This window comes from Callorhinchus milii, unplaced genomic scaffold, assembly GCF_018977255.1.
Source record: "Callorhinchus milii isolate IMCB2004 unplaced genomic scaffold, IMCB_Cmil_1.0 Scaffold5, whole genome shotgun sequence".
In the NCBI taxonomy this organism is placed as follows: domain Eukaryota; kingdom Metazoa; phylum Chordata; class Chondrichthyes; order Chimaeriformes; family Callorhinchidae; genus Callorhinchus; species Callorhinchus milii.
The window spans coordinates 3,411,061-3,436,155 of record NW_024704746.1 but is presented as its reverse complement, the minus strand read 5'-3'; the positions used below and the strand labels follow the sequence as shown (position 1 = coordinate 3,436,155).

The following is a 25,095-nucleotide window of genomic DNA, read 5'->3' as shown; positions in this document are numbered from 1 at the left end:
TATATAATATAAATATATATATCTTCTATCGATAGTAATAAAATGACAACATCTGTCTGCGCTTCAAGAAGGATCTCAATATCCGATTGACATAGAGACATGCTTTAGACCTCATTGGAAAGGTCTTACAGTTGGGAGTGACGTGGGCATATTTGTTTCCAGGTATCTCCTATCGTTCATGCGTTATAACCTAAAATGTATTTCAGTTTTGCGTTTTTCGCTGTAAGTACGTACGCAGGCACTGCAGTTACACCTGGTGGTCGTGCCGGTTGACTGTGGTGCTGTGGCATCCTGCGCCATAAAACACTTACAAAGTTAAGCCACGGCAGCAACAAAACTATATTTTTAACAAGCCTTTCATGTCGGGAGGACGCCCCAGTGATTATAAATTATACTAGACAAAGGAGAGAAGGACCATTAAATGAAACTGAAGAACAATGAACAGCGCGGCTACACTTCAATGCTGAAAGGATTGGAACAACGCCCAAAATGAGTTGCCCACTCAAAAGAACAGCACCTCCCACAGGAGTCCTCCCAGATAAGTTTAGATGTCTGTGTGTCTGTCTGTGTGTCAATCTGCATTCCATATTAGATCTATTAGTTGCAAGCAAAGGTACAACGGTATATAATAGTATATAATAACGGTATACAATAGTATATAGATATATACAGAGAAAGAGAGAGACTCACTCCTGTTCTGTAGTCTGACTTGCTATCTCCTTGGTGGGGGCTGGACTTAGGAGATCAGGGACTGTTTTTAGAGGTTCAGGCAATTCAGCATCAAGTTCAAACTGAAACAACTCTTGTATGTTAAGATCAGGTGGTGATTGATCCAGTGAATAAATCCTTTGCATTACTCCCAGGTGCCGGCCCTGCAAATACACAATTACCATGAGCTAGCAAATTAGATGGTGCCATTTGGCCTTTAGTTTTACAATATTTATTCACTTCAGTTCCCTTTTGTGGGAAAGCCCGTTCATCCAAGTTTCTCCCCTTGTGGCCCAGTGTGTAATGTCACCAGCAGTGGTGGCCGTGAATCCCAGCTTGTTAGATGATTGCGGTCAGCAGGGCTAGAGAGGTGAGGTCCTGGGATGGGGTGGAAATTCAGCTATACAGGGAACTTTTGGAAGATGGTCATGTTTTGATAGCTTCCCATGCCGAAATAGCCTGCAAACATTCAATATCAACAAGAATAATTCTCTGTTTAACAAGGCATAGTATAATTTATCATTGAACTGTCTGTCACAACAGCAACAAATTACATTTGTATAGCACCTTTCACGTCAGGAAGACGTCCCAAGATGCTGGACAAGTCAGGGAGTTGGACCCAAGCAGGGGTTTGGAATCAGGAAGGGTAGGAGGGTGGCCAAAGGTGCTGTCGAACAGGTGGGTCTTGAGACATGCCTTGAAGGAGGCAAGGGAGGGAGCAAAGCGAAGGATTGGGATGGAGTTCCAATGGGTGGGGGCAGAGAGGCTGGAAAAGGAATGGGAAAATTCCACTGGCAGGTTAATAGTAACTGAAAGCCAATGCTCCCATCTTACCGTATTACTGTGTCTTGATAATACATCCTGGGAGTAGCGGTCAAGCACATTAAGTGCCCTTAACAGCCTTTCAGTCATCGTCAGCGAATTGGATTCTGGTGAAGAGACAATACGGATTTATAAATAAATGATAAGAAGCTCTGGAAAGATTGCTCCGAATAAATTTGTTGACGAAAGGAAAGGTTGTGGAGGTTTCAGGAGTTTTTTTAAAAAAAAGTGGCAGAGAGGGAGGTGACATAGAAAACTGGAATGGGAAGCCAGTTCCAGAAGACTAGGTGTGGCTGGAATTGAATGAACTGTGGGAAAAGCAAATTAAGACTGAATCTGTGACATTTTACAAAATTGTTCTCAATCATAAACTTCAGAGCAGTTCCATGATTTGAGGTTTCTGTTGAGAAATGGGTCAGGTCGTGGCTGACTTTCCCTCAGTGAAGCCCGTGCTGATACTCACCCTCAAAGCTCAACCATGAAGAGAGGTTACATGGGCAATGTAGTGGTCGAAGTCGCCTGTGGAACTGTAACCCAGTGCAATGTGGAACTGTACTCCCACGGGAGTCAAATGCCTTGGGGGTGGTGGGGTGGAGGGGGGGAGGGGGAGAGAGAGAAAAATGACTACTTAACTTTTTTTTTGTGGAGCTACTTTACTCATCAACTGAATGGATGCCCTGACCAGTGGCATATGGCGGTGAGGAGTGAAAGGGCATCCATTCTACAGGAATAATAATAATAATAATAATCCTTGCATTTGATATAAGGCTTTTCACGTCGGGCGGACGTCCCAAAGTGCTTCACGGAACACACTGTAAAGTGAATTGACTGTATATTTGTGGGCGAACGCGGCCGCCAATTGCGCACAGCAATGTCCCACAAACAGTCGCGGATTGAAAATGACCAATTTATTATTGTTTTGGGTTTTGGAGGGATTATTATTAGGAAGCAGTCAAAGAGCCAGACTTAAGTTTTGTAAAATTATTCAGAATAACGCTGTGGAGGATACTGCACAGAGACTGAAAGGCCAAGGCAATGGCAATGTTCCCTCAATATCTTGTAGGTAGATCAGCCCCTCTCCTTCCCCTCCCTCTACAATCTTAATGTTGGCATCCGTGAAGCCCAATCCTAGATTTCCGGTTCACAGGCAGGATTGGCTTCAGCTGATTTGCCTCCCAACAGTTAAACAGCCTTCTAATATTCACAGCCTGGGGTAACGTTAGTTCTAACAGTAGTACAATAATAATAATCCTTGCATTTGATATAGCACCTTTTCACATTGTTGAGACGTCTCAAAGCACTTCACAGGATATTGCTGTAAAACATCTTCACAGATATACTGGAGTGACTGTGTATTTTGTGGGCAAAGTTATCACTGCTTTTATTGAAATAACAGAAGGTTATGACACCTTAGAACCACAGCGCTGCTCTTGAGCCCATTTGATCACTACGTTCTAGAACAGCCGAACAGCCATCTTCCCGTGACACCGTCAAGCCATTTCTTGAAAATGAATCCCAGCGCCTTTGCTTCAGCGGCTTCACTAATGCAAATAAATACATTTACAGTAGTTTTTTATCGATCCAATCTAGCCCCAACTGTTCGTTCAAACTAGCCCATAGACCCCAGCCACCCACCCACCCACCCACCCACAGACCCACCCATGGACCTAACCTGTTTTCGCTTTCGTCTGCACGGTAAAAGGGCAGCTTTCTATTAAGATTCACAAATAGGCCATTCCTTCCTTCCTGGTCACCCCTTGTGAAGGGATTCAGTCCTATTTACAACTCCGCTTGTGTCCACACACATTCACACACAAGGCATCTGCCAAGTATATTCTGAAACGACCATGGGTTTCAATCAAGTTCCAGTGGGAGGCAGCGGGCACAGTCATAATGTATTCGCTGCAGATACATCTATTAAACTATTCTAATTTTTTTTTTGGGAGGGGGGGGGGGGGTCCAGGCAGAGATGTCACTGGGTTGCTTAGTGAGCAAATACGTTCACAAACAATAGGCATTGTGTGCACACGTATCAGTGTCAATGACACCGATTGAATGGGAAGCAATGTTGAGTGCAAATAACACATGGGGGAGGGAGGGAGGGAGGGAGAGAGAGACACTCAGGCACAGACATGCACAGCATCATCTATTGATTCACGTTCACTCCATCTGGTGCTGAATCTGTCTGCAGTCTTGGCAGCCAACCCTCGAGATAATTCCACCTGTTTCTCGCCCTGATATCCCGATGGGTTTGGAAAGAGTCGTGTGAACGCACTCAGCTCCAATGGGTGTGTGTGTGTGTGTGAGTGTGATGTGGTTGGTGGGTTATCATTCAATTCATCTGCACACTGCGTCCACAAAGGGGGAGTAGTAGTTGGTTTGGTGATGATGGTGAAGAGGGGGAAGGTTGGGGTAGAGGGGTGGAAGAAAGAGAGAGAGAGAGAGAGAGAGAGGGGAAGGGGATTGCACATTCCCTACAGAAAGCGAACCTCGGATTTTTCTATATTTTAACCTCAACGCATTTCTGTAAGAAATTGGTAGGAAGGAGTGAGTCTTGGGACTGGTGAAGGGTTTTTGAACCTGTTGCAAACCTGATGCCTCTGGGCTGAGGCAAAGGGCTCAAACTCTTCCCCTTTTCTCGTCTTTAAAGAGTTTTAAATAAAAAAAACATTACCTTCTCTCTCTCTTTCCACCTCCTCTTTGTAGCTTCCTGGCAGGTGACATAGAGACACCCAATTATTCAATGGTATTAGGAGAGGCAGTCAGTCTGTTTCCATGATGCAAAAGTTTTTATTGAATTGGCTAGACTTTTAGTTTCATTCACCAAACTTTTATTCCTTTTGCTAAACTTTTATTTTAATATAATAACAATAATGCCTGCATGTGATCTAGCGCCTTATCACGTCTTCGAGACGTCTCAAAGCGCATCGCAGAACAAACTGTAAAGTGAATGGACTATAGTTTGTGGGCAAAACACAGCAGCCAATTGCGCACAGCAGCGTCCCACAAACAGTCGTGGATTGATTGACCAAACTATTAGAATTTTCTTTTTGGATTTTTTAGAATTGCTGTTTAATTTTAACCCCGGAAAAGTGATCCGCCAATCAAATAACAAAGGGGTTCCTACTTACTGCCAGGTAAACAGGTGTGTGGGGTAAGGAAAAATGACAAATGTTTCGCCCTGCCCGGGAATCAAACCCAGGTCCTCTTGCTTGCGAGGAGAGTCCTCTAACCACTACGTTACAGAACGGCATGTGCAAAACTTTTGCTACTCTCCCCCCCAACCCCCCCCCCACCCCGCCAACTCTTTCCAAAACACAAACTACAAGCTAATACATTTTTATTTGTAATTATGGGAGCTTTATAAAGCAACCCTCCCTCCAGATTAAGTTTGAGATTAAAGTTCAAGACTCACTTAACCTTTGCATGTAAAGGCTTTGATTAAAACCCCTCATACTTACTCACAGATATTTGTGTCTGTAGGTCAGGAAATCAGCGTTGAAAGTACATGCATGCTGTGAGCGTAGTAAAACGTTTTGAAGTGTATAATCTGACTGATTGACTTATTTTAGTGTGGGAGGGGGGGCTGTTTTAGTCTTTACAGTGAAAACACATTTCTGCCCCCAACCAATCGAGCCAGGAAATGATAGATGAGAACGTAGTTCAAATACATCATGGCTGATCTGTACCTCAACTTCAATTACCACCTGTGACTCATATCCCTTGATATTCTGACCTAACAAAAATTTAACCACCTTAGCCTGGAACATTTTAATGGATCCAGCCTCCGCAGTCTTTTGGGAGCGTTCCAGATTTCCTTCTCATAGTTTTTCCACGGCCTGATCACCCTTACCGAAATCCTTTCTTTCTATTTGCTGTAAATTGTGTCTTTTATCAATATTGCGACCCCTTCTCCTTCCCCAATTCTCCGTCCTTTCTAAAGATCTAATGACCTGGAATATTTAGTTCCCAGTGATGCCCAGCTTGCAGCCAGGTCTCTATACATTGTACTCTTTAAGATGCATTTGTGTTTCTATCTCACTTGTTTTATTTCTTATGCTACAAGCATTCATGCACGGAACTCTGATTCTTATATTTTTGTGGGTGAAACGTGGCAGCCAATTGCGCACAGCAGTGTCCCACAAACCGTCGTGCATTGAGTGACCAGATTATTATTCTTTTTTATTTAAAGGAATTTTTCGTACTCTGACCGGTGCCCTCATCCCTTCTTTCTTTTAACTTTAGGTTTTTTCACCCGAACCCAATAATTTTTTGGGACGGATTATTACTCCCGGAAAGCGATCCGCCAATTGATTAACAACCATGCTTCTTCTTACTGCTAGGTAAACAGAGTGTGTGAAGAAACAAAACTTGCCTATGGTTTCAAAACTTGCTTGTGGTGACTGTGTGTTTTTGTAGGCTATTTTGCAACGGAAAATGTCAGTCGGGCTTGCGTGAAGGATTCTGAGCTCAAAGTCAGAACCCTTGGCTAGCCGAGAGAACGAGGTCTTCTCTCTTCTCCGCCCCACCGTTGAGTGCAAGGATAAAGAGGATAACTAGACATCTCCCAACAATTGGGGCTCAAAAGTCTCTCCAGTATTTGCTGCTGATTGGTGTTTGTTCCAAGGGAAAGGAAGCCTTTGGCAACTATTTCCAGGAAACTTTTTTTTGCAGTCGCAGTGAGATAGCATCAGTAGTGAGTCATGTCACGAATGGTTACAATGTCCTAGTTCGAGGTTAACACTTGAAGCCACTAATACCATTTAGAGCGGGGGAAGGAGAGAGAGTGTGAGCGAGTTGTCAACAAATGAATCCGATCAACATAGTGCTGAACAGCTAACCCTCGCTACAACAACACCTTGCATTTATATACTGCCTTTAATGCAGGGCAGCCTCTCGGAGCGCTTAAGAGTGGCGGAGCCTGACGGCGAGCCAGGGGGAGGGCGGAGGTGACCGTAAGCACTGTCAAAGAGTTAGGTCTTCAATCGTGATCTAAAAGAGGGGGAGAAGGGGGCAAGGTGGAGGTGTTGAGGGAGTGAGTTCCAAAGCTTCAGGACGCAGTGACTGAAAGCGCGGCCAGCCATGATGGAGCGGAGGGGACGAGGGATGAGCATGAGGCCAGAGCCAGCCGAGCAGAGGCAGCAGGAAATGGAGCTGGACGGGTAGGGAGGTGCCAGGGCGTGAAGGAGGACCTGTCATAGTGCTTCACAGGAATTTACCATAAAGTGGATTAATTGTGGGGCAAAGTGTGGCAGTCATGAACGGAGTGACTAATTTTATTTGGGGGATTGTCGGCTGGGACACTGGAAGAGAGAAACTCCCTTCTCTTTTTGAATAGTGCCGCGGAATCTTTGACATCCCCCCTGAGCAGGCAGACCTGACCTCGGTTTAACATCTCATCTGAAGTTCGCAAGAATGTGAGTTAATAGATTGTTTTTAATGGAATAAAACACGTGTCTTTATTGCCCGTTATTACTGAATGGAACTTGCTGGCCTTGTCAAAAGAGGGGTGACTGTGCATCACAGACCGCATGGGTAAGCTGTCTTTAGAGTAACAGCTTGCTTTGTATCAGAGGTATTCAGAGATCAGATGTGGGAGTAGAAAATGGGTCACATCCTCACATGCGGGAAAGATACCATCGACACACTTAAACATTTTAACATCCTTTCACTCAAACTCAAGGTTATTATTGCAGAAGGAAGGAAGAAAGGAAGCTAAGGTTAGCTTTTTAAATGTCCGTTAAAAACTGAGACACGTAAATTGTGTCTATACGTTAATCCTTTTCCTTTTTTATTTTTTGAAGCAGGAGACAAAACAGAAGTTAAATGCTCGCTGAACGAGTCCCGTGGTGAGTTACTCCATGTGAGTTAAAGATCTTTCTTATGGCTTGTCGTATCGAAATGGCTCTCAATAGGAGTTAATTAATCAAAGCAAATAGTTTTATAAAACGTCTCGTTTACTATAACTTTCCTGAACAGTAAATTTTGTGAATCTCTTGTTATAAATGAAGTAAAACACACCCACAGCTGTGAAGCTTGTTTTCCGACATCAGAGGAAGACCGAAATTTCACCTATTCTTAGCCTGTGCAATTATTTTGTCTTAAAAATTGATCACCGCACGGAACTGTGGAAAAGTTAACTTTAATTCGGTCTCGGTGTATCATCCTATCTCGGTCGCTCGCTCTCTGAGGCAGGAGGTCGTAGGAACAAACCCTCATGCTAGGGACTCTGAGCTGACGCTCCAGCACAGTACTGGGGAGAACACTGCATTGTCAAAGGCGTTATCTTTGAGTAAAATGTGACACCGACAATCCCGTCGCTGCCCTGTTCAGGACGGACATTATACGATCCCACCAGCGCGGTTGGAAAAGAGAAAGGAGCTTCTCTCTCAGTGTTCTGGTTGATAATCCTCCAGATAAAATTGGAGTAATTTGTTATTACCGTATAGTTATTAAAATCTTTTCCTGTCCTTTACATCTCTACATTCTAATGAAAATTTGCTTTTGGCAAAGTTCTGTGAAGCCGCTTCTCATATCTTACCAGAAAACGACTGGGCATAAGTGCAGCGTCTAACCTTTCTTAAACTGGAATTTTAAACTCACTCAGTGTGTCAGGACGTACAGCTCCGATTAAGCCGCCTGATTTCAGCCCTGTAGCGTAGTGATTAGGAACACTCATCTCGTAAGCGAGAGGACCTGTGTTCGATTTCCAGGCAGGGCGAAACATTGGGCAATTCTCCTTACTCCACACCCCTCTGTTCACCCAGCAGTAAGTAGGAACCCGGTTGTTAGTCGATTGGCAGATCGTTTTCTGGTGGTAATAATCCCATAAAAAACAATTTGCTCACTCAATCCATGACTGTTTGTGGCTGCTGTGTTTCGCCCACAAACTATACAGTCCATTCGCTTTAAGTCTATTCTGTGAAGCGCTTTGAGATGTCTCGAAGATGTGATAAGGTGCTATGTCAAGGCTTATTATTATTATTCCTACACGTTTCAGATCAGTTATATTTTGTAAAGTGTTTCAAGATGCTTTTTTTCACGTGAAAGGCACTGCATTAAGTGCAAACCGTTATCACAAGTTGATTAATACCAGCTTAATAAAATCCCTTTACAGCAAAGGTTTGCGAACTGACCATGAGACTGGCCACGTTGATCAGGACAGTTGCTGCTTTAAGAATCATCACATGCTGCAAGGCTGTAGGCAAGTGCCCTGTTTAGCTGTTTATAAATGTGCTTCAGACTGGCTCAGTGGTAGCACTCTATCCTCTGAGTCAGAAGTTTGTGGAGTCAAGCCACACATTAGGATTTGAAACCCATATTGTTTAAGATAACGCTCCAATACAGCGCTGGGGGTGTGCTGGATTGTTGGAGGATCTGTCTTTCGGATGAGGTGTTAAACCATGGTCTCGTCTGCCTGTTCAGGCTGACGTTAAAGATCCCACGGCACTATCTGAAAAGAGGAGTGAGTTTCTCTCTACAGACGTCCTGGCCGACAATCCCCCTGATGAAATCAGCCACTTATTCCATGGCTTTTTGTGTGCAAATTGGCTTTTCCCACAAAACGTACAGTCGCACACTTTGCAGGAAATCATGTGAAGCACTTTGAGCCGTCTAGACAACATGATAAGTCACGTTAGGACCTAACTCTTTCACTGCGCTTTTGGTCATCTTTTCCCCAACCCAACCTCCCTCGGCTCAGATGCCCACTTTATAGTATATCCTGTGATGCGCTTTGAGATGTATGAATGACGTGGTAAGGCGCTATATAAATATATTATAATAATCCTTGCATTTGCCATATCACGTCTTCCAGACGTTTCAAAGTGCTTCACAGTAAAGTAAATTGACTGTATTTTTTCTGGATGAAACGCAGCAGTCAATTGCATACAGCCAGTTCCCACAAACAGTTGTGGACTAAGTGACCAAATTCTTTTTTTTTGAAGTTGCTATAATCCACCGACTGATTGATAACCAGGTTCCTACTTACTGCTAGGTAAACAGGGGGGTGTCGAGTAAGGAAACTTGCCCAATGTTTTGCCCTGTCTGGGAATCAAACCCAAGTCCTCTCGCTTGCGAGGTGAGTGCTCTAACCACTACACGTGTGGAGTCCTGTAGATCAGGAGCACTCACCAAGCAAGCGAGAGACCTGGTTTAAAATCCCGGCAGGGCGAAATGTTGGGTAAGTTTCCTTACTCCACACACTTCTGATAACCTAGCAATAAATAGGAACTCGGATGTTAGTCGATTGGCGGATCGCTTTTCCGGGGTAATAATTCATTCAGTCAAAAAAAATAATAATAATAGCAAATTGGTCACTTCAATCCATGACTGTTTGTGGGGACACTGCTGTGCGTAATTGGCTGCCGTGTTTGGCCTACAAAATAGTCAATTCACTTTTCAGTATATCCTGTGAAAAGCCTTGAGACATCTCAAAGATGTGATAAGGTGCTGTATCAAATGCAAGGATTATTATGTTTTTATTATATACACTACAGGACTATATCAAATGCAAGTGTTATTATTGTTAAACTTGTACGATTGGTTCCAGAATTGCCATCCCTGCAACGCTTAGGGAGAGTGGTGGTGGACCCAGCGTCCGTGTTCCTGATGGGCTCGGACATTTCCATCAGCTGCGTGTTGCTGGTCATACCCTGCCAAGTGATAAACTTTCAGCTGAACATGAGCGGAAGCCCCGACATCTACATGAAGCGCCTGAACAACACCGTGGCCCGGTATCGCATTGCTGGCTTCAACATACTGAAATCTTCGCTCATGTGTTATGTCAACTGTGTGGACGGTAGAAAACACTTCGTGTGTGGAGCCAGTTTGTCTCCTGGCTGTAGGTATCTCTTTAGGAAAGCTCTTGTAGTGAGTGTAAAGCTGTTCTTGGTTACCTTCCCTTCCTCCTCCTCCTGTCAACGACCACCAGTCCACCCCAGGCCGTGTGTAGACTCTGTCTGGCCAGGTTTTCCACTGTTTGTCCACTAGGACCACCACACCCATTAGGACTTTGGCTTGCAGTATCAACAGGATCTGAGACGGACACCCGGCTGACCACGGTGATGGATTTCTGCGTGTGTCAAACATCAGCTGTGGGTGCGCTGTAATGTTTGAAGTGCCATTTTTCGGATGAGATGTTGTTAAACTAAGTTGTTAAACGCTCTCAGACTCAGTGGGATTTCAAGCCTTGTGCTTTCCTTCCTGTTAGATCCTCCAGATCCACCCCAGGAGCTCAGATGTGTGTGGAGACAAAATGTGATGAAGTGCATCTGGAGAATCGGCAACCCTCCAATCCTGGACACAAGCTATACGCTCCACGTACAAGAGTGAGTGACACCTTAATGTTCTCATCTCCCTCAGATACACGCTGAAGGTCCCACAACCTTTTTGGAGAATACGAGTACCCCCCTTCTCTTGTCCTACAAGACAGTCATCCAGATATCCCAGGCTGACAATCCAGCGCAGTGCCGGGTGGGTGGGGGAATAGGAACAGTGCCGCATTGTCGGAGACGCCAGATGAGATGTTGAGCCAAGGTCTATCCCTGTTCAAAAGTAATATGGTCATTCAATCCATCACTGTTTGTGGGACACCGCTGTGCGCAATTGACTACAGTGTTTCGCACACAAGATATACAGTGAATACACGTGACACTGTATTCTGTGAAGCGCTTGAGATGGGTCAACAATGTGATAAGGAGCTATATCAAATGTAATTGTTGTGGTTAAAAATCTTGCGGCACTGTTGAAAAAGAAAAGGGAATTTCTCTCTCCCAGTGTCCCTGGTCAACAATCCCCCGGATAAAATTGGTCATTCACTTCATGATTATTTGTGGGACCTTGTTGTGCGCAAATTGCCTGCCGCAAAACACTACACTACTGTAAATCCTGTGAAGCGATCTGAAAAGTACTAGATCAAATTTAAGGATTATTATCACTTATAACATAATCCTCCCCCACCCTACCTCTTATAATCTCTCAGTCTATTGCCTCGCCAAATCGCTCTTGAATGTCCTGCCTCCACCGCCTCCCTGGCCCATCCACTCCGAGCTCTCCCCATGTTCCGTGTGTAATGTCATTTACCTGCCTGCCCTGTCCTCTCACCGTTCCTCTGCAGCTTCTTCATCCCATGCCCCTTATACTGGACATGGGCAACAGTGAAAATATTCCTAGGGGCGCGGGGGGGGGGGGGGGGGGTGTTGAGCGTCGTCTAGCCCTAGCCACCCGAAATCTATGGTTCTAGATACTTATGTAGAGAGACTGAGACGCTAAGCCCTCCGAGATGCCTCCCTATGTGAAAGCCGCTGTGTAGATGCAAGTTGCTGTTGTTGTTGCTGCTGTTGGTTGCTGCTGTTGTTGTTGCTGCTGTTGCTATTGTTGTTGCTGCTGTTGGTTGCTGCTGTTGTTGTTGCTGCTGTTGCTATTGTTGTTGCTGTTGTTGTTGTTGCTGCTGCTGCTGTTGTTGTTGCTGTTGTTGTTGTTGTTGCTGCTGTTGTTGTTGCTGCTGCTGTTGTTGTTGTTGTTGAGCCTCCTCGTTGCTACGATCTGGAATGCACGGCCTGAAAGGGTGGTGGAAGCAGCTTCAACAATACCTTTCAAAAGGGAATCATGAAAGGAAAATGGGACATGACATGCTGAGTTTGCGCTCGGTACACTGTATGTCGAGCTTCAGCTGTAATCAGGTCAGACACAGCACCACCCAAAGGTTAAGGAGCTCTGCGGTCAGTGTGGGCTCTCTACGTGCCTGTAACACTTTCAGTTCTCACTTTGATAGCGTGTCACTGCAGTACCCGGCAACACCCCATCCTCCCTCGCTCACAACCTCCTTCATGCTTGTACTCCGCCACTGTTCAGCGCTCCGAGACACTATCTGAGTGAAGGGCGACCGGCCTCGCTTTGTAAATTCAGGTGGTTGTTGTCGACGAGTGGTGTTTTCGCAAAGCAGCGTTGTTTCCCCCCACTCCCACCCCAGCGCTGTGCTGGTAGGTCAGCCTGGGTTGTGAGCGCAAAGTCCCCAACCTGGGGCTCAGATATATGATGAAATATAATGATCCTTGCATTTGATATAGCGCTTGATCACATCTTCGAGTCGGCTCAAAGTGCTTCATGATGAAGTATATGATGTAGAGTGAATTGACTGTACATATTGTGGGTGAAACTTGGCCAATTGCGCATAGCGGTGTCCCACAAACAGTCGTGGATTGAGTGACCAAATTATGATTATTATTAATATTTATTTTTAAAGGGCTTATTACCCCCAGGAAGCGAGCCACCAATCAACTAACAACTGGGTTCCTACTTAGTGTTATGTGAACAGAGGCATGTGGAGTAAGGAAATTTGCCTCAGGTTTTGCCTCGCACGGGAATCGAACCCTGATCCTCTCGCTTGGAAGGCGAGTGCTCTAACCACTGAGCTACTAGGTGCCCCCATTAATCACTGGAGAAAAAAACCCTGGGCGATCGGCTGAGTCTGTTCATTGCTTATGAGAAGCCAGTTCTTACTGGTACTCAAATCGCTGCCGTGTGAAAATTTTCTTTGTGGGCAAAAAAAAATGTGTTGGCAAACCCCAAACTGGGTTGTCTTCTTACTCTTGTCATCGTAAACCAGAGGAACCTGCCTCCTCTAGTCTCAGCCTCCTCTGCTTACTGGCACTCGGTGCCGAACATTTCACCTAGAATGTTCTTTCTGTGGGGAATGAGCAGCTCTAGCCACAGAAACCAAACGTGAGTGTCACACACTCCCTTGCCTGTAGGTCACACAGAGCGTGGGCTGCAATCAAAGCTGATCAAGTGTTAAAACCATGAGTTCCTCTGGTAAATAACCTCAATTAAAAGCTCGTCAAGCTGCGAAAAGAAGAGTTCTTTAATGAGTGACTTTGTGGGGAGACATTTTCCTCAATTGGCTGCCCCGTTTGGTCCACAAATATACAGTGAGTTCACTTTACAGTATGTCCTGTGAAGCGCTTTGAGACATCTCGAAGACATAAAAAGCGCTATATCAAAGGCAAGGAGTATTATTATTATCATCATTATTATTAACTTGCCGCCACCTCGTGTTTACACAGTGTAAGGACAAACGTGGAGAAGATATTTACTACCGATCTCAACAGCAGCACAGCCAGTAGCACCCCACAAAGTCTCCTGGACAATGGCCAATACAGAGTGCACGTGGTAGCACGGAATCTGCTCGGAAACGCTTCCTCAGACATCCTAACCTTTTCCATGCAAAACATAGGTACAATGATGCAGCTCATACCAGGTTCACGCCTGTTGATGTCAGTCTGGCTTGGACTGACACACAAACACCCACACACACACACACACACATAGCCACACACACACACACATACGCCCTCACACACACACCTACACATAGTCACTACTCCATGCCCAGAGATGAGTCGCGAGTGTCTGTATCTAAACTCTCTTTGCTCTTTGTTGGCAGTGAGGCCGGACGCGCTCAATATCACTAAAGTTGAGTTTGTAAACGGCTCCAAGACCTTGATTTACTGGAACAAATTGGGAACGACTGAGGATATGGAATTTCAGATCAGATACATGATCAGGTCGGACATCGACTTCAAGTGGATCCAGGTACATCCCGGATCACCACCAGCAAATTGTCAGCACATTCAAGGAACGGGATTAGAGTAGGGAGCTCCAGTGGGGGAGTGAGCACCAGCACAGACACGATGGGGAGAAAGAAGGGAATGGGATTTGACTCCCAACAACAGGAACAAAGTTACATTTACACAGCGCCTTTCACGTCAGGAGGACATCCCAAGGCGACGGACAGTCAAGGATTTGCACCTGAACTGGGGGTTGGAATCAAGTGGGTTGGAGGGTATGGGGAGGTGTTGGGGTCGGAGGGTGGCCAAAAGCACGATCAACGAGGAAAGTCTTGAAGGAGGCAAGGGAGTGGGGAAGGCGGAGGGACATCAGGAGTTCTTGGGGATGGACTTTAAAATGAATCGATTGTTTCTTACAGGTTCCTGATGAGAAATTCAGTGTGAGCGGTGACTGTGGCCGCATATCACATTGGGAGCCTTTCACTGAGTATGAATTTCAGGCTCGTTGCCGGCATATGGGAAGAGGTGACTGGAGCGTGTGGAGCAGCTCGTTCCTGAGTAAAGCTCCAGAGGCAGGTGAGTGCTCAGACAGCACTATATCCCGTCCCCTTACCTTGCTCCCTCTGCCTCTCTGGCTGCACGACAACAGTGTGTCAGCCTGGCTCAGTAGTAGCGCTCTTACCTGTGAGTCAGAAGGTTGTGGGATCAGGATTTGGAATCACACCATCTAAGCTGACGCTCCGAAGCAACGCTGGGGGGGGGGGGGTATGGGTGGGTGTTGCATTGTCGGAGACGCCGTCCTTGATGAGACGTTAAACCGAGCTCCCGTCTACCTGCTCAGGTGACCGTTAAACATCCCACGGCGCTATTCGGCGGTGTCCTGGCCTACAATCCCCCCCAAAAAATTGGTCACTTGCTCCACGGCTGTTTATGGAGTCACTGCTGCGTGTGTGCAAACTGTTTGCCACGTTTCACCTACAAAATACACAGTCACTCTTGAATGTTGTGGGCTGTGAACATAAAATAAATCAAATATCAGCCCTCTCCCCTCCAACCCCCAACCCCTAACCCCCCCCATTCACACACAAACATAAAAATTGTTAAAATTCACTCTCGCTCTTGTTTTGCAGTGCCTGACGGGGTTTTGGATGTGTGGAGGATGTTTGAGCCGACTGATTTGGCTGGGATTCCGAAGCAGCTCACTGTGCTGTGGCAGGTCAGTCACAAAGGTCTTGTCGGTGTCTGTCAGGGTCCGAGTAACCCAGGGGTGATGGGGGAGGTGGGGCGGGGGGGGGGGGGGTGGGGGGGCAGCCTGGCTCAGCACTTGCGCTGATATCTAATAGCTGCGTCAGAAGCTCTGAAGGTTCTCACCCCATCCCAGCGCTCCGAGACACTGTACTACATCAAGGGCGCTATCTAAATGCAATATAAATAAATATATAAAACTATTTTTATTGTATATTTATGTTCTTTATTACATTTATATAATATATTAATTATTATATGATGTATATTCTTTACTAATGTAAAATATATGTATAATATATTAATTATTATGTAACAATTAATGTATATGATTTATTACATTTATATAATATATGTTTTTTATTATATTTGTATAATATATATAAATTCAAGGCCCACCTTAAGACCTTCCTTTTTGAATGTGCCTTTGGTCAAATCACTTTACAGTATATTCATGAAGCGCTTTGAGACGTCTCAACAATATGATAAGGCGCTATGGAAATGGAAAGATTATTATTATTATCATTATTATGATGAAGTTAAGACGGGATCGAGTTATCAGAAGTTTGCTGAGTTTCCTTTGTGTCTAATGTTTCCGCAGCCGCTGAGCCGAGGGAAGGCGAGGGGTGTTATCCTGGGTTACCATGTGGTTCAACGTTTTGGCAATGGGTCGGTGGTGCCGATGTGCACGGCCTCACACCCTCAGCTCCGCTGTCGAGTGCCCTGGGCTCCCGGCACCATCTCCGTCACCGCCTTTAACCGCAATGGCAGCTCGGCACCCGCTGCCCTCCACATCGAACACGCAAGTAACTCTGTCACTATGAAGGCTTCTCTTTGCTCACGAGTCGCTAGATTTGAGCCGCGTGTTTTTCTTAACCACCCCCCCCCCCCACCCCACAGCCCCACTCCGTCCCCCTGTTAGCTGGGTGGCATGTTGAGATCCCCTCTGTCTGTTCAGGTGATGTAATGCTATGTGAAAAGGGAAGGGATATCCTGGCTAACAGTCCCTCAGATAAAATCAGTCACGTGCGCAAATTGGCTGCCTTGTTCACCTGTAACATGGAATCTTTACCCTTGACGGTAAAATCCCTGTAAAGCGCTTTGAGATATCTTGACGGTGTAGTAAGGCGTTGTATCAAATGCAAAGGTTCTTCTTATAATTATTATTATTAGAGTGGGGTGATAAACCCTTCAAAAACATGATAATAGTAATAATTTGGTCACTTCAATCCACGACTGTTTGTGGGACGCTGCTGCATGCAATTGGCTGCCGAGTTTAGCCCACAAAACACACGGTCACTAAACTTTATAGTCTATCCTGTGAAGCGTTTTGAGAGATTTGAGACCTCTCGACGACTTAATAAGGCGCTTATTATTGCAATTATTATTAACACGGGGCCATTCGTTCCAGACACACGTGCACCAACGAACCTGAAGGTCAGACCAGCGGGAAGCTCAGGGATTTTGGTGCGGTGGGAGCCGCCAACGGAGCAGGGAGAGACAGTGAGGGGCTACGTGGTCGATTGGACGGAGGCGGCCAGACACAGCCCCCAGCTCCTAGGCTGGAGACGCCTTCCCAGCACAATCCAGTCGTTCTACATCGCATCGGGACCAGCCAACTCGTCCCAGAGACATTCAGCACAAGGGAGTACGTGAGCAGCGCTCTCCCTGCACAGAGTATTGGGTGGGGAAGGGGAGTATCTCACAAACAGCCATGCAAGAATAGAGAGAGCCTGCTCCACGTCCCCCGCCCGGCCCGCCCCACCATCAGCGGGTAGGCCTTCAGCCTATCTGCCCCTATCCTTTGGAACTCCATCCCACAGTCCCTTCGCCTCCCTCCCCCACTTGCCTCCTTCAAGGCCCATCTCAAGCCCCTCCTCTTCGATCAAACCTTCGGTTACCCTGCAACCCCCACCCTCCCTGCCTTCCACCCTTCCTGATCCCAAACCCCAGCTTATTTGAATTGATTATTACCCTCAGAAAGCGGTCCACTGATCAACTAACGACCAGGTTCCTAGGTGTGGAGTAAGGCCTAATGTTTGGCGCCGTCCAGGAATCAAACCCAGGACTCTCGCTTGCGAGGCAAGTGCTCTAACCGCAGATGAGGCTTTAGTGTAATGTCTCAACCAAGAGATGTCACCCCCCTCCCTACCTCCAGCCCCATCACTGAACTGAGGCATCAGCGCAACCTTCTGACTCAGCCACTGTAACATATAGTCACCGCACAGTATATTAAATCCTGCGAAGCATTCATCACCCTCTGCGTGAAGACGTTCCTCCCTTTTAGACCTGCTCTGTTCAACTTCCTCCTACCTCATTGACCGCGCCTTCGGTCATCTTTCCCACTTCCCTCCCAAACCACCCCCGGGATGGGTGTCCAGGCAGGATTGTTAAATGGCTAAACCTTAGGCAAGTTTCTTTACTCCACACACCTCTGCTTATCTAGCAGTGAGTAGGAACATTTCACTCATTCCATGACTGTTTGTGGGGACACCGCTGTGCGCAATTGACTGCTGGGTTCCAACTACAAAATACACAATCACTCCACTTTACAGTATATTATGTGAACATAAGAACATAAAAAATAGGAGCAGGAGTAGGCCATTAGGTCCCTCGAGCCTGCCCTGCCATTTAATAATATCATGGCTGATCTTCTAATCTAATTCCACTTACCTGCCCTATCCCCGTATCTCTTAATCCCTTTAGTTTTTAAAAATCTATTGATCTCAGTCTTGAATGTGTGAAGCTCTTTGAAATGTCTCAACAATATGATAAGGCGCTATATCAAATGCAAGGATTATTATTATTATTGTGAAGTTGTTGGGATGTCCTCCCGATGTGATAAGGCGCTGTGTAAATGGACAGTTGTGCATTCATTCTGCCGATCTGGTGTCTGTATTTCTGGTTTGTTTATTTCTGATCTTATTTTCTTTATGGAAGTTCTCATCAAGCCGAGGAAACGGTACAATATCTCAGTGACGGCACTGTATCCCGCCAGAGAAGGAAGCTCCAGCTGGGCTCAAGGATATTCAGAGGAAGGAAGTACGTCGCTATTTTATTTCCTCTTCTTTATCCCTTTTATTTCCTCCCCTTGGAAGTGCATCCTGTGTGAGATGCTGTGTGTGAGAGACTGTGTGTGAGAGGCTTTGTGTGAGAGACTGTGAGGAGACGCTGTGTGTGTGAATGCCACTGAATGCTGAACACACCTGACTTAAATCGAACTTAACAGTCCATCGGCAGCTCTAGCTGGACCTTATCAAATCCCACCGCTCTGCCCTCACCCCCGCTAAATCGTTGTTCTACAAGGACAAACCCACGCTCCCCTTTTCCATCACCAACCAGCTCATCCTCCCAACCTCTCACACCTCGCCCATCCTCACCTCCAATGCCAACTGCGAGGTGATGCTGGACTTCCTCGAAACCAAAGACAAGGGGATCCGCTCAGCTGCCTCTGCCCTTCCATCTACTATCCCCTCCCCATCCCTCTCACTCTGGCCCGCTACCCAGCCCTCCCTCCACTCTTTAGAACCTGTCTCCCACTCCTCTCTCATCATCACTATAGCCCACATGAAACAGACCACCTGCTCCCTCGGCCCCATCCCTACTCCTCTCCTTACCTTCCAGCTTCACCTCCCTGCCCCTCTATCACAGACATCGTAAACCTCTCCCTCTCACTGGTACTGTTCCCTCCCTTTAAAAATAGCCGTCATCACTCCTATCCTTAATAAACCCTTCCTGCTCTCAAACTACCGCCCCATCTCCATCCTCCCTTTCCTCTCCAAGGTCCTGGAAGGAGTCATTGCTTCCCAGCTTTGCTCCTTCTTCTCCCGCCACTCCCTTCACGAACCCCTCCACTGACTGTCTTGGGATGTCCTCCCGACATGAAAAGTGTTATACAAAATGTAATTTTGTTGTTGTGTGTGTGAGAGGCTGTGTGTGAGAGACTGTGTGTGTGTGTGAGAGGCTGTGTGTGTGAGAGACTGTGTGTGTGAGAGACTGTGTGTGTGAGATACTGTGTGTGAGATGCTGTGTGTGAGAGGCTGTGTGTGTGAGAGGCTGTGTGTGTGAGAGGCTGTGTGTGTGAGAGGCTGTGTGTGTGAGAGGCTGTGTGTGAGATGCTGTGTGTGAGATGCTGTGTGTGAGATGCTGTGTGTGAGAGGCTGTGTGTGTGAGATGCTGTGTGTGAGAGACTGTATGTGTGTGAGAGGCTGTGTGTGTGAGATGCTGTGTGTGAGAGGCTGTGTGTGTGAGAGTCTGTGTATGTGTGAGAGACTGTGTGTGTGGGTGTGTGTGAGAGGCTGTGTGTGTGAGAGGCTGTGTGTGTGAGAGGCTGTGTGTGTGAGAGGCTGTGTGTGTGAGAGGCTGTGTGTGTGAGAGGCTGTGTGTGTGAGAGGCTGTGTGTGTGAGAGGCTGTGTGTGTGAGAGGCTGTGTGTGTGAGAGGCTGTGTGTGTGAGAGGCTGTGTGTGTGTGAGAGGCTGTGTGTGTGAGAGGCTGTGTGTGTGAGAGGCTGTGTGTGTGAGAGGCTGTGTGTGTATGAGAGGCTGTGTGTGTGAGAGGCTGTGTGTGTGAGAGGCTGTGTGTGTGAGAGGCTGTGTGTGTGAGAGGCTGTGTGTGAGAGGCTGTGTGTGTGAGAGGCTGTGTGTGTGAGAGGCTGTGTGTGTGAGAGGCTGTGTGTGTGAGAGGCTGTGTGTGTGAGAGGCTGTGTGTGTGAGAGGCTGTGTGTGAGAGGCTGTGTGTGAGAGGCTGTGTGTGTGAGAGGCTGTGTGTGTGTGAGAGGCTGTGTGTGTGAGAGGCTGTGTGTGTGAGAGGCTGTGTGTGTGAGAGGCTGTGTGTGTGAGAGGCTGTGTGTGTGAGAGGCTGTGTGTGTGAGAGGCTGTGTGTGTGAGAGGCTGTGTGTGTGAGAGGCTGTGTGTGTGAGAGGCTGTGTGTGTGAGAGGCTGTGTGTGTGAGAGGCTGTGTGTGTGTGAGAGGCTGTGTGTGTGAGAGGCTGTGTGTGTGTGAGAGGCTGTGTGTGTGAGAGGCTGTGTGTGTGAGAGGCTGTGTGTGTGAGAGGCTGTGTGTGTGAGAGGCTGTGTGTGTGTGAGAGGCTGTGTGTGTGTGAGAGGCTGTGTGTGTGAGAGGCTGTGTGTGTGTGAGAGGCTGTGTGTGTGAGAGGCTGTGTGTGTGAGAGGCTGTGTGTGTGTGAGAGGCTGTGTGTGTGAGAGGCTGTGTGTGTGTGAGAGGCTGTGTGTGTGTGAGAGGCTGTGTGTGTGTGAGAGGCTGTGTGTGTGTGAGAGGCTGTGTGTGTGAGAGGCTGTGGGGTGTGTGTGAGAGACTGTGTGTGTGAGAGGCTGTGTGTGTGAGAGGCTGTGTGTGTGAGAGGCTGTGTGTGTGAGAGAGGCTGTGTGTGTGAGAGGCTGTGTGTGTGAGAGGCTGTGTGTGAGAGGCTGGGGCTGTGTGTGAGAGGCTGGGGCTGTGTGTGAGAGGCTGGGGCTGTGTGTGAGAGGCTGTGTGTGTGAGGGGTGTGTGAGAGGCTGTGTGTGTGAGAGGCTGTGTGTGTGAGAGGCTGTGTGTGTGAGAGGCTGTGTGTGTGTGAGAGGCTGTGTGTGTGAGAGGCTGTGTGTGTGTGAGAGGCTGTGTGTGTGAGAGGCTGTGTGTGTGAGAGGCTGTGTGTGTGAGAGGCTGTGTGTGTGAGAGGCTGTGTGTGTGAGAGGCTGTGTGTGTGAGAGGCTGTGTGTGTGTGAGAGGCTGTGTGTGTGAGAGGCTCTGTGTGTGTGTGTGTGAGAGGCTGTGTGTGTGTGAGAGGCTGTGTGTGTGAGAGGCTGTGTGTGTGTGAGAGGCTGTGTGTGTGAGAGGCTGTGTGTGTGAGAGGCTGTGTGTGTGAGAGGCTGTGTGTGTGAGAGACTGTGTGTGTGAGAGGCTGTGTGTGTGAGATGCTGTGTGTGAGAGACTGTGTGTGTGAGAGGCTGTGTGTGTGAGAGGCTGTGTGTGTGTGAGAGGCTGTGTGTGTGTGAGAGGCTGTGTGTGTGAGAGGCTGTGTGTGTGTGAGAGGCTGTGTGTGTGAGAGGCTGTGTGTGTGTGAGAGGCTGTGTGTGTGAGAGGCTGTGTGTGTGAGAGGCTGTGTGTGTGAGAGGCTGTGTGTGTGTGAGAGGCTGTGTGTGTGAGAGGCTGTGTGTGAGAGGCTGTGTGTGTGAGAGACTGTGTGTGTGAGAGGCTGTGTGTGTGAGAGGCTGTGTGTGTGTGAGAGGCTGTGTGTGTGTGAGAGGCTGTGTGTGTGAGAGGCTGTGTGTGTGAGAGGCTGTGTGTGTGAGAGGCTGTGTGAGCGTGAGTTGCAGTGCGTTTCCCTGGGGTGCTCCGGGTGAGACCTTATGCCTCTGCCTCTCTCAGGACCCACGGCCGGACCCCGGATCTCGGTGCTGAACCTGGTGGGAAACCAGGTGGAGCTAAAGTGGAGCGAAATTCCAGTGGCGGCTCGGCAGGGCTTCATCACCCAGTACAACATCTACCTGAACAGAGGCTCAGACAGGAGAAACCTGGAGCAGTGTGAGTGTTCATAACCCGTCACTGCAGACTTGAGACATTCCTTTGCTCTCTGGTCGAACAGCCAGTATGTGGCACCGATGAGCTGTTTCACCCCCCCACGCACAAATCGTCGCTGTGAGCAAATCGGCTGCCGGGTTCGCCCACAAAACCCACAGTCACTACACTTCACAGGAAATACTGCGAAGCACCTTGGGACGTCCTCTCGATGCGAAAGGCGGCGAATGTAATTTGTTGAGAACTTGATGATCTAACGTCGTCGCAAAACGCTTGGCAGGATTTGCTGGAAAGTGTAGTGACTGTGTGTTTTGTGCGCGAAGGCAACGGTCAATTTGCGTACAGCAAAGTCTCCCCAAACAGCCATGAAGTCACCGATTTTCTCGGGGTGGGGGGATGCAATTGTTGACCAGGACTCCTCGAGAGAGTGTCTTTCCGAGCAGCACCCCATATGGGTGTCTCTGTCTTGGACTGTTACTGTAAGGCTGATAATAATAATATTAATAATAATCCTTGGATTTGATACAGCTCCTTATTATCACCCCTTCGAGACGTCTCAAAGTGCTTCACAGAATATACTGGAAAGTGTAGTGACTGTATTTTTGTGGGTGAAACGTTGCAGCCAATTGCGGACAGCAGTCGTGGATTGAGTGACCAAATTATTATTACTTATTTGGGGGGAGGGATTATTACGCCCGGAAAATCGATCTGCCATTCGATCACCAACAGAGGTCCTACTGTTGGGTTAAACAGATGGTTGATTTTCTCTCTCTAACATCAGATAAGGTTGCGGACGCAGCCAAGAGAACGTTCCGTCTGAAGCTGAACTCCAGCACTGCCTACACCGTGTACATGACGGCCTCCACCGCCGCGGGGGAGGGGACCACAGGAGAGGAGAACCATTTCTCAACAGGTAAGACACACCGTGTCCCGAAGCTCAGCGGTTCGAGCGCTCAGCCCGCATCCGAGGGGACCTGGGTTCGCTTCCCAGCGGGGCAAGACCTTAAGCGAGTTTCGTTACTCCACACGCCTCTGTTTACCCGGCAGTGAGTAGGATCGCTTTCCGGGGGTAATAATCCCTCAAAAAAAAATTAGTCACTCAATCCACGACTTTTGTGGGACGCTGTTGCGCGCAATTGGCTGCCACGTTTCGCCCACAAAATACACAGTCACTCCACTTTACAGTATATTCTGGAAAGCGCTTTGAGACGTCTCAACAACATGATAAGGCGCGATATCGAATGCAAGGATTATTACTATTATTGTTCAGTAAATTTGCGGCGTTCCTTGTGTCACGCTTGCTATCGGCCACCAGGTGGCAACAACAACCCTCTGGGTAACTGATGCTGTCCTTTGCAGTTTGAAAGATCTGCTGATATCTCAGGGGCTGACATAACAGACTTGATGGGCTGAATGGCCTCCTCCTGTGCATGTGTTACTGAGTCGTCAACCTGTCTCAGCCTATCTCTGCCTATTTGGAGTCCTGTAGCTCAGTGGTTAGAGCACTCGCTTTGCAAGTGAGAGACCTGAGTTCAATTCCAGTCAGAGGGCGAAACCTTGGGCAAGTTTCCTTACTCCACACAGAGCCTAATAATAATCCCTCCAAAACAAAAAACAATAATAAATTGGTCATTTTCAATCCACGACTGTTTGTGGGACATTGCCTATGCGCAATTGGCTGCCGCGTTCGCCCACAAATATACAGTCAATTCACTTTACAGTGTGTTCTGTGAAGCGCTTTGGGACGTCCTCCCGACATGAAAAGCGCTATATCAAATGCAAGGATTATTATTATTATTATTATTCTCAGTGCTTCTCCCGAACTGGACAGCATCAGAGCTGCCTTTGGCTGTGGGTTATAGTGTGCCTCTTCACAGGGTTGACAATTAACCCCCTTCCCTGATCAGTGTGAGCAACACGCTACAAAACCTGTAGCTTAGTGGTTAGAGCACTTGCCTTGCAAGCAAGAGGACCCGGGTTTGATTCCTGGGTGGGATGAAACCTTAGGCAAGTTTCCTTACTCCACACACCTCTGTTTACCTAGTATATCCTGTGAAGCGCTTTGAGACGTCTCAACGCCGTGATAAGGCGCTATAACAATGTAGGGATTATTATTATTAATGTGATTATGGATTGTGTTTCCGCCACTGTTTTGGCCACTGTGCTCTGTGTAAAAGCTATTGTTCTCTCGGCCTCTCCATTACATTTGTTGATCTTACATTTGTGGGAATCAGTGATATCTCGTTACGCCCACAAAGGATATAGTCAATTCACTTTACGGTATGTTCTGTGAAGCGCTTTGAGACGTCTCGAAGACGTGATAAGGCGCTGTATTAAATACAAGGATTATTTTATCTTCTTCTGCCCCTGTTTAGATTCCCAGGGTATTCGTCTACCCCTCCAATTGAGCCTCGGAGTCACCATTCCTTTCACAATTTTGCTCACTCTGATATTTATGAAATCCATCAGGCAAAGGTAAGCTTCCCTCTATCCTCTGGGACAACAACAACAACTTGCATTTACACAGCGCCCTTCACAAGGGGGGGGGGGGCAGTGTCTCTGAGCACTTAACAGTGGCGGAGCCTGACACACCGAGCCTGGGGGGAGGGAGGAGGTGACCGTAAGCACTTGTGTCAGACCCCCGGCTGATCACGACAATGAATTTCTAAGCGTGTCAGAATAATAATGTCTGAGAGACCTTTACAGTAGCGGAGACGGGCACAGGGGGGTGGAGGGAGGGGCAGACGAAGACCTCACTTTCAAGGCCTGACTGAATATCTTTTGGGAAAGGAGGAGAGAAAAATTACGAGGAGCAGATCCTATTCAGTGTTGATTGTGTTGTTGTGTTTATTTAGAGTTCAAAGTGAACTTGCATCAACAACAACAACAACATCAACAAGATTACATTTGTAAAGCGCCTTTCACGTCGTGAGGCGGTCCGGGAGGAAAGGGGTTGCATGTTGTGAGCCTCAAAGGAAGTGTGGCTTTGAGCTGTTAACACTGAATGTCAGCAGAATAAAACACATCTAACATACAAGCAGCAATTAGACAGGACTAGTTATAGGGCTCTTCAGTCTTCAGAGAAGGCATCTCAGAGGGAAGTTTATAGAGGTGAATACAATTTATAATGTGGAGTCCTGTAGCATAATGGTTAGAGCACTCGCCTCGCAAGCGAGAGACATGGGTTCAATTCCCAGGCGGGATAAATGTTCAGCAAGTTTCCTCACTCCACAC

The 25,095-nt window shown here is 47.3% G+C and overlaps 2 protein-coding genes, 1 long non-coding RNA gene and 1 other non-coding gene across 4 annotated transcripts in view; 3 read left to right on the top strand and 1 right to left on the bottom strand.

Moving 5' to 3' along the window:
* Positions 1-7,061: 7,061 nt before the first annotated feature.
* Positions 7,062-10,881, top strand: LOC103189608 (interleukin-23 receptor). Its single transcript, XM_007910054.2, has 4 exons — positions 7,062-7,065; positions 7,335-7,379; positions 10,082-10,372; positions 10,742-10,881. The coding sequence occupies exons 1-4, from the start codon at positions 7,062-7,064 to the stop codon at positions 10,861-10,863; spliced, it is 462 nt and encodes a 153-aa protein (XP_007908245.2). The 3' UTR covers positions 10,864-10,881.
* Positions 10,882-12,873: 1,992 nt separating this feature from the next.
* Positions 12,874-12,954, bottom strand: trnag-ucc. Its single transcript has one exon. It is a non-coding gene; the product is annotated as a tRNA-Gly (tRNA).
* A 3,139-nt stretch (positions 12,955-16,093) lies between these two features.
* Positions 16,094-18,375, top strand: LOC103189601. The gene is made up of 3 exons (XR_489082.2): positions 16,094-16,150; positions 16,756-16,992; positions 18,285-18,375. It is a non-coding gene; the product is annotated as an uncharacterized LOC103189601 (long non-coding RNA).
* Positions 18,376-21,640: 3,265 nt separating this feature from the next.
* LOC103189128 (interleukin-12 receptor subunit beta-2) overlaps positions 21,641-25,095 on the top strand; it is a 36,842-nt gene continuing 33,387 nt past the window's right edge. Inside the window, exons 1-3 of the mRNA XM_042334936.1 lie at positions 21,641-21,867; positions 22,643-22,774; positions 24,237-24,336. Coding sequence (XP_042190870.1) covers positions 21,693-21,867; positions 22,643-22,774; positions 24,237-24,336 — 407 coding nt within the window. The 5' untranslated portion in view covers positions 21,641-21,692. The remainder of the gene's footprint in view (positions 21,868-22,642; positions 22,775-24,236; positions 24,337-25,095) is intronic.